This window comes from Mobula birostris, chromosome 28, assembly GCF_030028105.1.
Source record: "Mobula birostris isolate sMobBir1 chromosome 28, sMobBir1.hap1, whole genome shotgun sequence".
In the NCBI taxonomy this organism is placed as follows: domain Eukaryota; kingdom Metazoa; phylum Chordata; class Chondrichthyes; order Myliobatiformes; family Myliobatidae; genus Mobula; species Mobula birostris.
This window is the reverse complement of record NC_092397.1, coordinates 9745812-9761918: the sequence shown is the minus strand read 5'-3', so window position 1 is coordinate 9761918 and position 16107 is coordinate 9745812. Positions and strand designations below refer to the sequence as shown.

The 16107-nt window shown below is 43.7% G+C and overlaps 1 protein-coding gene across 4 annotated transcripts; it reads right to left on the bottom strand.

Moving 5' to 3' along the window:
* Positions 1-371: 371 nt before the first annotated feature.
* Positions 372-15781, bottom strand: LOC140188905 (RNA-binding protein 4-like). 4 transcript variants are annotated; one of them, XR_011883414.1, is made up of 4 exons: positions 15543-15781; positions 10427-10733; positions 9288-9384; positions 372-753 (listed from the first exon to the last, which is right to left on the bottom strand). XR_011883414.1 is itself a non-coding variant. In XM_072245559.1 (4 exons), the coding sequence occupies exons 1-3, from the start codon at positions 15645-15647 to the stop codon at positions 1576-1578; spliced, it is 987 nt and encodes a 328-aa protein (XP_072101660.1). In that variant the 5' UTR covers positions 15648-15781; the 3' UTR covers positions 372-753; positions 1569-1575. The 4 variants fall into 4 exon arrangements, 3 of the variants coding, with proteins under 3 accessions (XP_072101660.1, XP_072101659.1, XP_072101661.1); XM_072245559.1 differs by lacking the exon at positions 9288-9384 and adding an exon at positions 1569-2150; XM_072245558.1 differs by lacking the exon at positions 9288-9384 and having other exon boundaries at positions 372-2150.
* Between the last annotated feature and the right edge of the window lie 326 nt (positions 15782-16107).

Below are 16107 nucleotides of genomic sequence, written 5' to 3'. Positions count from 1 at the left end.
AAAAAACAGATAGCAGAATAGTTACTCGACTGAGCTGCCACCTGAATCAATTAGGCTTATTTATGTTGAACCTCAAATAAAACTGTGGCAGAGTGGCGAGTTTGCGGTCCACGCAAGGATTCACTGGATATTGAACCAGGTATTCAACCAGACCGTGTTCTTCTTGCACCTCACCTTCGTACAACAGCGCTCCTCGAAAGGAAGTCAATGGATCAGGTCGCTAAAGGCAAACTGGAGGCAAGGTGTGTGGCCCCAGAGTCCCTGAGGGCAGGTGCTACGACTCAGATATCTGAAGCAACGAAGATGCAGCTCATCCCACACAATTCACAAGGATCAAACATGGACAGCAACACAGAGCCAGAAACTGAATGTGAAATTCCTGGTATTTATTGTTAAGCTTTTAATACAAGGAAACGCATAACTAAAAAAAAGTTTTTTTTTAAAACTACTGACAGATGTGCAATATACTTCTAACTAGCACAAGTAACGTTACCAAAATGGTAAGAAAATACACGCAGAACAAGACCAGGCCACAGAAAGATTGGTCTCTGTCAAAATGGAGAAAGTAAGTTCAGATCAGGAACCAAAAGTACATTTTAATTGACTCTTTTTTTAATAAAAAATATTGGGGTATTGCATCACACCAAACAGCTTTTGCTTTACATCCGGGCGATGAACACATCCCTTACAACCCGAAGATTTGCACGTGTATTTGGAAAACCCGACTCTCTTGTCAAGGGATAATTACCACTCCTGCAAGAAATAAAGAAGCACACATGGACATCAGTTTTTTTTTAATTTTCACATGAAAAGGCACAGGTTTCACCTTGTGTCAGCAGCCCGATTTGACTGCCCTTGAAAACTGGCAGCCATTTCACCCTGTCCTACATAAGCCATGTGAGAAACAGACTTGAAGATATCCAGTAATTAATGCACAATAAAAAAAAAATGTCCTTGGCAACACAGAGAGGGAAAAAAATCAAAACAGTTAAGTTCCTTGGTAATTTTGGCAAAAGCATTTTCTGGTTGAGGTTACAGTAGTACAAATCAACTATAGATCAATAACCAAGGCGGCTACGGGGCATCACTGGACAATATTCTCCATCCCACCTCTCCCGAAGACTTTGACTTCACCGTTAAGTTCTACAACTGCTTCCAATTGACACCTTTTGCCCCCCACCCACCCAATTCATGGAAGAAATGTAGGTCAGAAGGTGTTTCAACAACTACGGGAGATCATAACCCGACTGTCATGCCAAGTCACCAGAAACGTCCAACAGCTCAAAGGAAGAATGACGCAGTGGTTAGAAGCAGTTATGTCAACCATCCGACACTCCCGCTATCCCTCCACAGCCCAAAGAGTGCCAAGGCCTGTATTAGCAACCCCAAGATACTGAACAAAAATGGGGGATGAAAATAAAAATATGGATGGGGCGAGGTTGGTTTGGGAGAAGGGGGTGGACCAGGAGGTGAGGAAACCTTCCGGTCCCTTGAGCATTAGACACTGAATAAGCCAAGTCTGCAATGTCAGACACACATCTGCAGTTGGAAAGTGGGTGGTGCCTCACCTTTGGATCAGAACATAGAGTACTGCATTCGGTCCACGTAGGCATTCCCCGCTGTGCTTGGCACGTCATACGGAGATCTAGTGGACATGGCTGCTGAAGAGACTTGAGAGTACTCAAACCCATATGCAGTGCTCGAGGAGGCCATGGGCATCCGACGCAGAGGGCTCCTATCCCTGTTGTAACAGGAAGGGCGAGGAGGCGGCACAGCGTGCCTCCCATAGGGGTCTAACCCGCCAGGGACGCAATCGCTCATTGGGGTGCCTATAGGTGGAAGCTGACTTGACCGGCGATCATAGTAGGGATCTCCCATTGGCGCACAAGGCTGTGCCAAATAGCTCTCGTAGTGCTCGGCCATCCCATACCGCTCGTCGTACACCGGGCGCTCTCCGTACGCTGACATGGGCCGCACTGGGTAAGGTTGGGGATAGTTGCAAGGGAATCCGCCTTCGAAACCACCGCGATCTTTGGGGCATTCTTTAGACCAGTGGCCCTCTTTACCACACCGAAAACAGCCGTTTTTGTCGCCCATCCCTGGTTGTGTCCGGAGCCGACTTCTCGACAGCTGGACATGGATCCGTCTGCCTTTAAAAACAAGACGGAAGAGTTTGCTCAATAACATCTTGCTGTGGTTATGTTGAAACCATATGCAAAGCTGGGCAGGACCAAATTAATTATAACTACTACCAAAGACAGTTACGGTGTCTTTAGGGAGTCAAATGATCACCTTTGCTCAGTTGGGGGAAGTGGGACTGTGAAGGGTGAAAAAGGAACACTACTTGCTTGATCGAACTGACTGAAGATTTCAATGACAGCTCTGAAATATTAGTACTCAGCACAATGTGACACATTGTAAAAAGACAAACAGGAAAATAGCTTTTTTTTTGATAAAATTAACTAATCTCTACCTCCAATGAATTTAATCATAGCTACACTTCCTATATTCAGAGATGTTAATCAGGCAGAACATGCCCAATCAAAGCTACGGCAGTGGATAAAACTTTTAGATGACTGAGTGATTTCTTGAGATGCAGTATTCATAGAATCTTCCCTTTCTCCTCAGTTCCACGAAGAACTGAGGATCACATTCCAATAATGGCAACATATACTGGCCTGGCTGAAGAGGAGAGGTAAAGCTGACAGATCCTTAGGGAGATTACAAGAGTGACCTTCCTTCATTTTCCCCTCTTCCACCCTCCCCCAATTCTATCACTGAGTTTAAAGACACTCATTCCTTGCTATTCTCAACTAACCTAGTGAGGGACACAGAAACATAGAAAATAGGTGCAGGAGTAGGCCATTCGGCCCTTCGAGCCTGCATCGCTATTCAGTATGATCATAGCTGATCATCCAACTCAGAACCCTGTACATGCCTTCTCTCCATACCCCCTGATCCCTTTAGCCACAAGGGCCATATCTAACTCCCTCTTAAATATAGCCAAAGAACTGGCCTCAACTGTTTCCTGTGGCAGAGAATTCCACAGATTCACCACTCTCTGTGTGAAGAAGTTTTTCCTCATCTTGGTCCTAAAAGGCTTCCCCTTTATCCTCAAACTGTGACCCCTCGTTCTGGACTTAAAAGAAAATTCACTAGAAAGCCAGTGTCAGCGTAAACAAATTTACTGATACAACATTGAATTCCCCCACCCCAACAAACTCTGCTTATCAAACCAATAACTTGTGAACCAACAAGGCCCACGCTGCCCTTCAGTATTCCCATGGAGAATCCTCCAACAAATTATAAAGAGTCAAAGCATCAAATTGGCCACTGTACATTGCTAATCATGACGCTCCCCTTAAAGGAAAAAAAATCAAAAAGCGGTGGAACCCACAAGATATTAGCATGGGGTGGGGGTGCATGAGCAACATGACCCCAGTCAAGAATCAAATCTCCGTAAACCGATATTCTGAGGACAGAACATTTTATTCCCCCAGGATCTTCAGCGTAAGATTCAGCTACCCCAGTCAATGGATTTTCAGGACAGAGAACATTGCTTAGACATAATAACCAGGTGTTGAAAAGGCAGAAAGATATGAGCTGGGGTATGGCAAAAGAAAATAAAACATTCCCTTATTACATTCTTAGAAGCCACACCAAAAAAAAACGGTGGCAGCTGTCAAGTTCTTATATGATTGAAGATTTGCTAGCGAAAAAAAAGTCTCAAAGGATGGAAAAGCCACCAAATTGTTAGTAACAGCCTCTTTCCAAATTTTGTAGCACATTTTCAATATGTAACTTCAAAACTGGTTAAGCAATTCACAAAGATTACCATCTGCACAAAGCAGGCAAAATACATACAGATAGAATTTTAAAACTGGCCAAAATGACATTGTACTGAACACCAGGAAGAGGTTTTCAGCCTTCTTCAGGATTCATTGCAAGATCAGTCTTCCCCATGTTTCAGTATCAGTAAAACACCGAGTCGAATGAGGTACCCGTGTGGAAGGGATACTGAGATGAAGAAGAATCACACAGCAAACACAGTTGCAAGTGTTACTTTTTTTGCTATTGCAATCCTCATCTTACAATGTTGCTGCTCTCGTTCTAACCCACAAGGTAAAACGATAAGGAAACGGAACTTGAAATGTTACAAAATGATAGACGGAAACAAAATTGAAACAGTTATTGATGTGACTGAAAATAGAATTTTGTTCTTAACCAACAGAATCAAAACAAGTCTCATTCAGGAAATACATGCGATAGCAGCAGAGGGAAGTGGAATGAGACACAAGGTTCTCATAAGTTGACCAGACCTAACACTTCCTTCCTTTCGCCCTGCTCCCCTACACATTAATTCCTCAAGATTGCCACCCCTTTGCAGAAGCAGTTTATTTCAGCTTATTTATTTACTGAGATACAGTGCAGAATCCCCACAGTCCCCCAATTTCACTCTACCCTAATCACAGGACAATTTACAATGACCAATTAATCTACCAATTGGTACATCTTTGGAATGCCGAAGGAAACTGGATCACCCGGAGGAAACCCACGCGGTCACAGCGAGAACTTACACACTCTTCACAGGCAGCAGCAGGAATTGAACCCGGGTCGCCTGTACCGTGAAGTGTTGTGCTAACCACTACGCTACCGTGCCGACCCTGGTGTTCCCTAGACACCAGCCATCCAACGCTCATCGTGCCAAGGTATCACATTTTTGGCCTAATCTAGCTGTGAGTGGTGGAGGGGATATTTGACTGGAAGCAGTCTTGCAAGGCACAAGGGAGCCATACCTTGACCTATTCACTCACCACTGGATACCCTTGAATAACCATAATGTTCAAGGACCCGAGACCATCTTCCAACCCTAAGATAACTATTATGACTTCTGGTGTGGAAAGACTTGTTTGGGTGGGGGGAGTCAATCTTCCGTCTTGGCCCGAAAGTATTGTCCTCCATACATGCTGCCCGACTTGATGAGTTCATCCAGCATTTTGCATGTGGTCCTGATATACTGCTGCTTTTCAATCCTTACTCAAAGCTCCAAAACCTTGAAGAAGCAAGTGCACGAGTGCAGGACTCTTTGTAACTAACCACGCGTGTCAGCATGGATTGAAAACCTGTTATCACAAAGGAGACGGAGAGCTGGCATTAACTGATTCAGGTCAGAAAGGCTTAACTAGTGGAATGTGCCAAGGATCGGTTCATGTAGTGACGAGGATATTGTGGCTCTACCACATGATATAGTGAAGATTTGGCAAATGGTGTTGAATGCAGCAAAGCACGGGGTCATACACCTCTGTCAATGATTCAAAAGGCAGTTTATTATGCAAATAGAAACACATTGCAAATAAATAAAGGACAGTGAGATCTAGGTGTTCTTGCGGACAAATCACAAAATGTTAGCAAACAGGGACAGCAAGTAGCTAAGGCAGATGGCACATGGAAAGGGGTTGCTTTTGTAACAATCATTCAAGGCTACCCCTGGAAGAGAGCAACCCTTACCTCAGAAATCTCAGAGGGGCATTGGATGCAATCCAGTGGAGATTCACCACACTAGTCCCTGGGATGGGATTTTTGAGCCATCAAGACGGGCTAATCAGGTTGGATCTGCATTCCTTCTGGAGCTTAGAAGAATGAAAAGTGATCTCATTGAAATAAGTGAGATGCCATGAGGGCGTAACAGGATTGCTGTTGAGATGTTGCGAAGCTTTGAACCTGAACTGGAGGCAGTGGGGTGGGTGGTTAAACTAGAGTTGCAGGGTGACAGGAACTAGAGTGCAAGAACAGTTAGTGGAGAGGTTATGGAGACAGATGTAGTTAAGACCTCAAAGTAAGGAATCAAAAGGGTGAGCACGGTGTGACTAATGTCCTGAGCTGCGTATATTTCAATGCAAGAAATATTGTAGGAAAGACCGATGAGCTCAGGACATGGATCAACACATGGAATTATGATATTGTAGCCCTTAGTGAGACTTGATTGCAGGAGGGGCAGGACTGGCAGCTCACTATTCCAGGGTTCCATTGTTTTAAACAGAAGGAGGGATGGCATACTAGTTAAGGAAAATGTCATTGCAGTGCTCAGTCAGGATAGACTGGAGAACTCCAATGGCAAGGCTTTATGAGTGGAACTGAGGAATAAGAAAAGAATGGCCACGTTTATAGATCACCGTACAGTCTAAGGGACTTAGACGAACAAATTTGCAGAGATCACAGACTGCTACAAGAAACACAAGGTTGTTATAGTAGGAGATTTTAAACTTTCCACATATTGACCAGGACTCGCATACTGTAAAAGGACTAGATGGGACAGAGTTTGTCTACAGTGCTCAGGAAAGTTTCCTTAATCAGTACATAGAAGTCCCAACAAGAGGCTGTGTGATACTTGCTCTCCTGTCAGAGAATGAGACAGGGCAGTTGACAGAAGGGGAACACTTTGCATCTCATGATCATAATGCCATCAGCTTCAAAGTAAATATGTAAAAAGATCGGTCTGGTCCACAGGTCGAGATTCTAAATTGGAGAAAGCCCAGCTTGGATGTTATCAGAAATGATCTGGCAAGCATGGATTGGGACAGGCTGTTTACTGGCAAAGGCATACTTGGTAACTGGGAGGCCTTCAAAAGTGAAATTTTGAGAGTACAAAGCTTATATGTGCCTGTTAGAATAAAAAAGCAAACGATAACAGGTTTAGGGAACCTTGGTTTTCAAGAGATATTGAGGGCCTTCTTTCTTTTCAGAAAAAAATGGAGGTACATAGCAGTTATAGGCAAGTTGGAACAGATGAATCCTCATGGAGTATAAGAAATGCAAGAAAACACTTAAGAAATCAGAAGGGCTTAAATGGGGTCTACCAGAGAAGGTGAAGGAGAATCCCAAGGTATTCTACAGATATAACAAGAGCAGAAAATATTTCAAGGGACAAAATTGTTCCTCTGGAATCAGAATGGTAATCTATGCAGCCAAACAAGATAGTGGAGATCTTAAATGGGTATTTTGCATCCGTTATTTACCCGGGAGAAAGACAGTCTATAGAAGTGAGCCATGGCAGCATCGAGGTCATGGACCCCGTACAGATTACAGAGGAGGAAGTGTTTGATGCCTTGAGGGTAAATTAGGGTGGATAAATCCCCAGGGCCTGACAGGGTGTTCACTCAGACCCTGTGGGAGGCAAGTCCAGAAATTGCAGGGGCCCCTAACAGAGATATTTAAATCATGCTTCGCAACAGGTGAGGTACAGAGGATTGGAGGATAAGCCAATGATGTTCCACTGTTTAAGAAAGGCTCTAAAAATAAACCTGGAAATTATAGGCCAGCAAACCTGACATCAGAGGTGGGAAAGTTATTGGAAAGTGGATAAACTTTCTCAGGCGGCCGGCTGGGTACAGACTGGAAGCCCGAGAAGAGTCTATTTGTCATGTACGCTGAGAAAGCACTAGGAGCTTTTTGTTGGAAGGTATTTTAAGGGACTGGATATATGAGTACTTAGATAGACATGGCACTGGGGATAGTCAGCATGGTTTTGTGCGTGGTAGAGTTTTACAGAGTTGTGAGGAAGTTACAGTGATGAAGGGAAGAGAGTGGATATTATCTACATGGATTTTAGCAAGGCATCTGACAAACTCCTGCATGGGAGGTTGGTCAAGAAGGTTCAGTCGTTCGCATTTAAGATGAGGTAGCAAATTGGATTAGACATTGGCTTTGTGGGAGAAGCCAGAGAGTCGGGGTAGATGGTTGCCTCTCGGACTGGAGACCTGTGACTAGTGGAGTGCTGCAGGATCAGTGCTGGGTCCATTGCGGTTTGTCATCTGTATCAATCACCTGGGTGATAATGTGGTTAACTGGATCAGTAAATATGCAGATGACACCAAGATTGGGGGTGGGTGTAGTGGACAGCAAAAAAAGACTGTCAGAGCTTGTAGTGGAATCTAGACCAACTGAAAAAAAGTGGGCAGAAAAATGGCAGATGGAACTTAATGCAGACGAGTGCGAGGTGTTACACTTGGTAGAACTTACACAGTGAACAGGAGGCACTGAGGAATGTGGTAGATCAAAGGAATACAGGTCCATAATTCCTTGAAAGTGGCAGCACAGGCAGATTGGTTCATAAAGAAAGCTTTGGCTACCTTGGCCTTCCTAAATCAAAATAACAAGTACAGGAGATGGGATGTTAAAGTTGTATAAGACGTTGGTGAGGCCTAATCTGGGGTATCATGTGCAAATCTGGTCACCTACCTACAGCAAAGATATAAATAAGGTTGAAAGAGTACAGGGAAATTTTACAAGAATGTTGCCAGGACTGGAAGAGCTGCATTATAAGGAAAGGTTAGGACTTCATTTCGTAGAATGTAGAAGATTGAGGGGAGATTTGACAGAGGTATGCAAAATCATGAGGAGTAATGATAGGGTAAATGCAAGCACGCTTTTTCCAATGACGTTAGGTGGGTCTACAACCAGGGGTCATGGGTTAAGGGTGAAAGGTGAAAAGTTTAAGGGGAATACGAGGGGAACTTCTTCACTCAGACTTTTTTTTAATGACTATTTTCACTAATCCACAAAAAGGGAACATAGTTATAAGGGGCCAGTCATATATAAAATCACGACATCTTCTTGCAGACGGTATTGGAATTTTTTTTTTGGGAATTCTGGGGAATTAAGGGAACAGAGAAGGAATTGAGTGTTGGGAATAGATGAGTCATGTATACTGGAGCAAGCACAAGGAACCAGATGGCATTTGTGTATATGAAGAAAAATCACTTAAAGTTGCACAGAGTACTGAGATGGCAGGGCTACCCTCCCAGTGCAGGTGGATGGGATTAGATCTCCGGGGGTGGGGGAGGGGGTGCGAACTACCTAAAGATTTGGGCTGGGGAAATGATGGAATCTTGGATGCTCCATTCCTGGAAGCACTGGATTGTGAAGTCAGCCCTTTTAAGTGTACAGATGTTACAGTCATAAATGAAAACAGCAGTCCCATTCTGCACCCAGGAGAACACTTCGAGCCAACTCTCATGGGGGACAGAAAACGGGATACAACAAAGGACATAACAAGAGCCAAATAAAAACAAGACGTGGCAAGCGGTCCATGAACTTGTGTAAGAGTAACGACAGCAATGCAACCGCAACACTTACATTGTTATTAATGCGTAATGACATGAACTCTTGTTACCAAAAAAAACTGCTGAGGTTGCCATATTAAACAAAGACTCCCTAGCCCAGTTATCTCCACATACTACAAACGTTCACGTTCCTGGCTATTGGCCAGCAATTTGAATGTCACCTACCTTGTTTTCCTGTGCCAGGTCCTACTAGAGTGCAGCATCTTGCTCAAGCAGGCACTTTTCACTTGTAGTCTAGATGACGGGTGTCAAGGGATTTTGACTGCATAGGGCAACACAAAGCTGTTCAAGCTACGTGGGCACAGAGTTGGTCTCTTCTGTCACAAGCCACCAGAGATTAGACACTGGGAATTCTAAATGGTATTTTTCCTCCCTCCACCCAGCTTTCCCAATAGAAAAGAAACTGAAATTAAAAGTCAATTCTATAATCAACGTACATTTATTTAAACACTAGTTAATTCACATCTAGGACAAAAGGTTTAGGAACTTCACATTCCACAGAATAAGTCACGAATTCTCCTCGTGTCTCCTGAAGGCCAGGAATTAATTCCAGATCTGCCAGTTACTACTATGGATAAGTGGCCAGTCCTCTCCTCTGAGCATGACATGGAAGTTTGACTAATCTATTAAAATTTGGGATTCAAAGATTTCCCAAATTTACCGATAATCACAAAATCAGGACCAGCTAAACCCACCTAAACTAGGTTAATCCAGATTAGGAATTTGGACCAAGATTATGCTGTTCGGTCACTTTGCTTATCCTCCTAGATTACTCCAACAGTACACTGCAAACACACAATGCCCACCGCTGAGAAGGACAGAGGCAGCGGGTTAAGGAAACACTACCATGGGAGGCTGCCCCCTTCCAGACACACATGGCCCCAGATGAAAAATATAACTGCTGTTTCTTCACTGCCACCTGTGCCCAAACCCAAAAGAAAAAACTTCACCAAGTGGGCCTCAGTAGCACAAAGCCAACAATTCACGCCAGCTTGTCATGGACAATTAGGCGTGGGATGATTAGGGCCGATCTTGCTTTCGTTTCTATGAAAGAACGTTAGGAGTGTTCAATATTACACTGGTCAGATGTGCAACAGTGAACTATTCGCTTGGAAAACTCCAAGATGTTCCCTTCTTCGCCTCCTCAAAAGACAATTCTAATTCTTTAAAGGAAAATTAGGAGGGAATAGCTGACGATGTTTTTTTTCCCTTCAACCATAATTTACAGGGAGAGCTACAGGTGTAATTGGAATCTTGCAGATAAGGTCAGCACGGCACCCCTAATCCCCCCCAAGCTCTTTCACCTTTAAACTCAGTGCCATCAAACCCTCGGATGGCTTCCATGGCATCCTCCTCCCTCTCCATGTGCACAAAGGCGTAGTCCTTGACAATGTCACACTCAATGACAGGTCCATACTCCTCAAACCTGGCCCGCAGCTCCTGGTTAGTGCATTCACTACTGATGTTGCTGATGTGCAGCTTGGTCGAGGTCTTCACTTTGCTCTTGCTGGCTTCCACGTTGATGGGAAGCCCATGGAGCTTGTGATGGTGCAGGTTCTTGATCGCCTCATCTGCCGCCTCTTTGTCCTCCATGTGCACAAAGCCATAATTCTAATTGAAAGGAAATAACAGTTTTTACTTTTTCAGCTTCTCTAGCCCAAGCAACCCTGAATGAAGGCGGGCGATTAGGTTCCCCGACTTAGTCTTTGACCACAGATTATGTTCAAATGCCAATATCCACTCGCTTCATTTTAGGTTTGTTTCTCAAAACTGCAAATTTCAACCCCACTATTAAAAGACCACAAGATACAGGAGTACAATTAGGCCATTTGGCCCATCGAGTCTGCTCTGCCATTTCATCATGGCTGATCCATTTTCCCTCTAAGCCCCAATCTCCTGCCTTCTCCCCGTATCCCTTCACACCCTGACCAATCAAGAATCTCTCAATCTCTGCCTTAAATATACCCAATGACTAGGCCTCCATAGCTGCCTGTGCCCACGAGCCCCACAGATTCACCACTCTCTGGCTAAAGAAATTCCTCCCCATCACCATTCTAAAAGGATGCCCCTCTATTCTTCGTCCTCTAGTCCTAAACTCTCCTGTCATAGGAAACATCCTCTCCACATCCACTCTATCAAGGCCTTTCACCATTCAATAGGTTTCAATGAGGTCATCCCTCATTCTTCTGAATTCCAGTGAATACAGGCCCAGAGCCGTCAAAAGCTCTTCATTTGACAAACCGTTCAATCCTGGAATCATTTTTGTGAACCTCCTTTGAATCCTCTCCAGTGTCAGCACATAAGGCCAGCACGGGGCCCAAGACTGCTCACAATACTCCAAGTGAGGCCTCACCAGTGTTTCTATAAAGTCTCAACATTACATCCTTGCTTTTATATTCTAGTTCATAAGACCATAAGATATAGGAGCAGAAGGCGGCCATTTAGCCCATCGAGTCTGCGCCACAATTCAATCATGGGCTGATCCAATCCTTCCAGTCATCCCCACTCCCCTGCCTTCTCCCCATACCCTTTGATGCCCTGGCTAATCAAGAATCTATCTATCTCTGCCTTAAATAAACCCAATGACCTGGCCTCCACAGTCACCCGTGACAACAAATTCCACAGATTTACCACCCTCTGACTAAAGTAATTTATCCGCATCTCTGTTCTAAATGGACGTCCTTCAATCCTGAAGTCGTGCCCTCTTGAACTAGAATCCCCTACCATGGCAAATAACTTTGCCATATCTAATCCATTCAGGCCTTTTAACATTCGGAATGTTTCTGTGAGATTCCCCCTCATTCTCCTGAACTCCAGGGAATACAGTCCAAGAGCTGCCAGACATTCCTCATACAGTAACCCTTTCATCCCTGGAATCATTCTCGTGAATCTTCTCTGAACCCCTTCCAACATCAGTATATCCTTTCTAAAATAAGTAGCCCAGAACTGCACGCAATACTCCAAGTGTGGTCTCACAAGTGCCTTACAGAGCCTCAGCATCACATCCCTGCTCTTATATTCTGTATCTCTACAAATGAATGCCAACATTGCGTTCGCCTTCTTCACCACTGCCTCAACCCGGAGGTTAACCTTCAGGGTATCTTGCACAAGGACTCCCAAGTCCCTTTGCATCTCTGCATTTTGAATTCTCTCCCCATCTAAATAATAGTCTGCCCGTTTATTTCTTCCACCAAAGTGCATGACCACACACTTTCCAACATTGTATTTCATTTGCCACTTCTTTGCCCATTCCCCTAAACTATCTAAATCTCTCTGCAGGCTCTCTGTTTCCTCAACACTACCTACTCCTCCACCTATCTTTGTATCATCGGCAAATTTAGCCACAAATCCCTTAATACCGTAGTCCAAATCACTGGCATACATCGTAAAAAGCAGCAGTCCCAACACCGGCCCCTGTGGAACTCCACTGGTAACCGGCAGCCAGCCAGAATAGGATCCTTTTACTCCCACTCTGTTTTCTACTGACCAGCCAGCACTCTACCCATGCTAGTAACTTCCCTGTAATTCCATGGGCAATTACCTTGCTAAGCAGTCTCACATGTGGCAAAGGCCTTCTGAAAATCCAAATATACCACATCTACTGCATCTCCTTTGCCTACTCTGCTTGTAATTTCCTCAAAGAATTGCAGTAGGTTTGTCAGGCAGGATTTTCCTTTCAGGAAACCATGCTGGCTTTAGCCTATCTTGTAATGTACCTCCAGGTATTCCGTAATCTCATCCCTAACAATCAATTTCAACAACTTCCCAACGACTGATGTCAGGCTAACAGGTCTACAGTTTCCTTTCTGCTGCCTCCCACCCTTCTTAAATAGCAGAGTAACATTTGCAATTTTCCAGCCATCCGGTACAATGCCAGAATCTATTCTTGAAAAATCATTGGTAATGCCTCTGCAATCTCTCCAGCTACTTCCTTCAGAACTCGAGGGTGCATTCCATCAGGTCCAGGAGATTTATCCACCCTCACACCATTAAGCTTCCTGAGCACCTTCTCAGTCGTAATTTTCACTGCACAAACTTCACTTCCCTGACACTCATGAATGTCCAGTATACTGCAGACGTCTTCCACTGTGAAGACTGATGCAAAATACGCATTCAGTTCCGAAAATAATAGATGATCACCCTCTTTAATCTGGATGTTATAAAGTCATATAGAATGTTGACAAAGTAAACTAACACTCACATTGACCTGCAAACGATAAAGATTATAGAGCTGTAATGATGAAAATATGAGGTAGACAGAAACAGACCATTTCTGGTAGAGAGGAGGGATCAGAAATGAAGGACCATAAACAAAATATTTAAAATAAGCTTTTAAAACATTATTACAATGTGGAATTAATGTTCCTAGACAGTTTACAGGCTCTGCAGTTTGATGTTTTCTGTGTGTTATTCGCTCAGTTTCTGCTGTTTGAGTGATTTCTTTTTTGTTTGGCACAATGAGTGTTTGATGTTTTTCTTTGAATGGGTCCCACGATTTTGTTTCGTGGCTGTCTGTGGGAAGGTGAATCTCAGGGTTATAAACTGCATACTTGCTTTGCTAATAAATGTAGTTAGATTTGAATTAGTGATCAACACTCAAAAGATTTTGCTTGCTACCCTAAGTACAGAAAAGGCACTAATAAGATATCAGTTCATTACACCAATGCCTTTGAATGGAAAATCCTGCAAAAGGTAGTGGATTCCACCCAGTCCACCACAGGTAAAGCCCTCCCAATCATTGAGCACATCTACATGAAACGCTGTCATAAGAAAGCAGCATCCATCATCAGAGACCCCCACCACCCAGGTCATGCTCTCTTCTGGCTGCTGCCATCAGGTAGAAGGTACCTCAGGATTCACACCACCAGGTTCAGGAACAGTTACTACCCCTCAACCATCAGGCTCTTGAACAAAAGAGGATAACTACACTCACCTATTGAGATGTTCGCATAACCAATGATCTCACTTTAAAGACCCTTTATCTTGTTACCTGCTCTCTTATTTATTACTATTGATTTACATTTACATAGTTTGCCGCCTTCTATGCTTTTGCATTGATCCTGTTTACAGTTACTACTCTATAGATTTGCTGAGTATGCCTACAGAAAAAGAATCTCAGGGTTGTATGTGGTGACGTGTATGTACTTCAATAAATTTTACTTTGTAAAGGAGCAAATGTACATGATCAGAATTATTTGCTCAAGACAAGACATCAACCACTTGTGCTAAGTTTCTGTACACCAATGTGTTTCCATGGACCTTACAAACTTACAATTTAAGACAGCGAGAGCACACTCCCGGGAACACACCATTAGAAGCCAGGGTCTCAGAAAACACCTTAACTTCCAACAAAGTGCTCAAGCCCATTAGAGATTCCAGATGATTAACAGACAAGATAACTGCAGCAACCATTGCCAATCACTGGGTTTATGGACTCAATTTGGTTCAGAATGCTGTTGCTCCCTTTATCGCTTGCATGATTTGTGTTTTTTCCCCCCCTTTTTATGCATTGGGTGCTGGTCTTTTTTTTAAAAAATTGGGTTCTTTCAGGTTTCTTGTTTTGTGGCTGCCTGTTAGCAGACAAATCTCAAGGTTGATGCTCTTGGTGACATCGTGATTTAAATTAGAGGTGGTTTGTATGTTTTTTTGTGTGTGTGTGGGGGGGGGGAGGGGTTTGAAAGACTTCCACAGCTTTCTTTGTTTCACGTCTATCTGGAGAAGGAAAACCTCAGGAGTCGTGTACTGCATACATACTTCGATAATAAATGTACCTTCCACCCTTTAAACCCTGTAACAACTACACATCTATGAGATGAAACTCAAGCCAGGAGCCTGACTAGTCAGTGAACTTCAAAACTATGTAATGGTCTAGAAAACACACTGGAAAAGAGACTACGAAATGATACAATTTTCCTTTTAAGCCAATACATCCCAATACCATCCATGCCACATTTTTTCCAAGAGGTTCTCTTCCAATATGCTGCATTTTAATTCTGAAGTCACAGGGGAGGAGTATTTTTTCCCCCAGGGCCATTCCCTCTATGAAGCCCAAATCCAAACACATTGAAATAGACAACTTCTTGCGCTTATACCTTTTCACATCTACATTTCAGATGTTTATTTATCTTTCTCTAAGAGGGTAACAGTACATGGAAACCTTCTCAATAGATCTGGTGGATCCATCGCCTTTTGGTTGGGATGTCCTATGGTCCACTGGAGCAGCCGGGGGAATGATTTTAATGCAACACTCCCACCATCACAGTGGGCCCTCCGCAATTCTGTTCCCCTTGACGTTACTTCAGATGGGATTTTTTTTAAAAAAAGCCTCCCGGTTTTCTGCCTGAAACCCACCAGCCGGGAATAAAATATCACTATCTTGTAAACTGGCTTATTTATTTCATCCCCCTGGCACCACCTCACCTTGATGATATCGCACTCGGTCAATTTGCCGTACTTTTCGAACAGCTCCTTGATCTCTTCTTTCGTCGCTATACGAGGCAGATTCCCGATAAAGATTTTTACCATTTTTTTTTTAAAAAAAAAAGAATGAACAACGTGAGAATGCTGAGGATTTAATTTTAAGACACCTTTACGTTTATCCCCCCAGTCGCTCCCAACGACTTTTCACAAGATGGCGACAGCACGCAATTAAAGGGAATCAAACGTTCCGCCCATCCACCGCCCTGCGATTGGATCGTCCTGCTCACCTCTCCTCGTTCTGATTGGATCGCTCCACCCTCACTCACTGAACAGTCGCGCCCCCGCCTTGCTTGTCTAGTATCCGATTGGTCAGTCCCGCTGCCAATTCAGATTCTACTCCCGCCCGTTTTCCTTGGCCGGATTTGCACCTTTAAATTTCTGATGTCGGCGAAATCTTTTGCGATGGGACAAAAATCCGTTCTCTTATTTATCTGGTGTTTTATAGACACTGCTAGCATTACTATTCTCCTATCCTTATAATTTAGGAAATGAATTTTGTAACCGA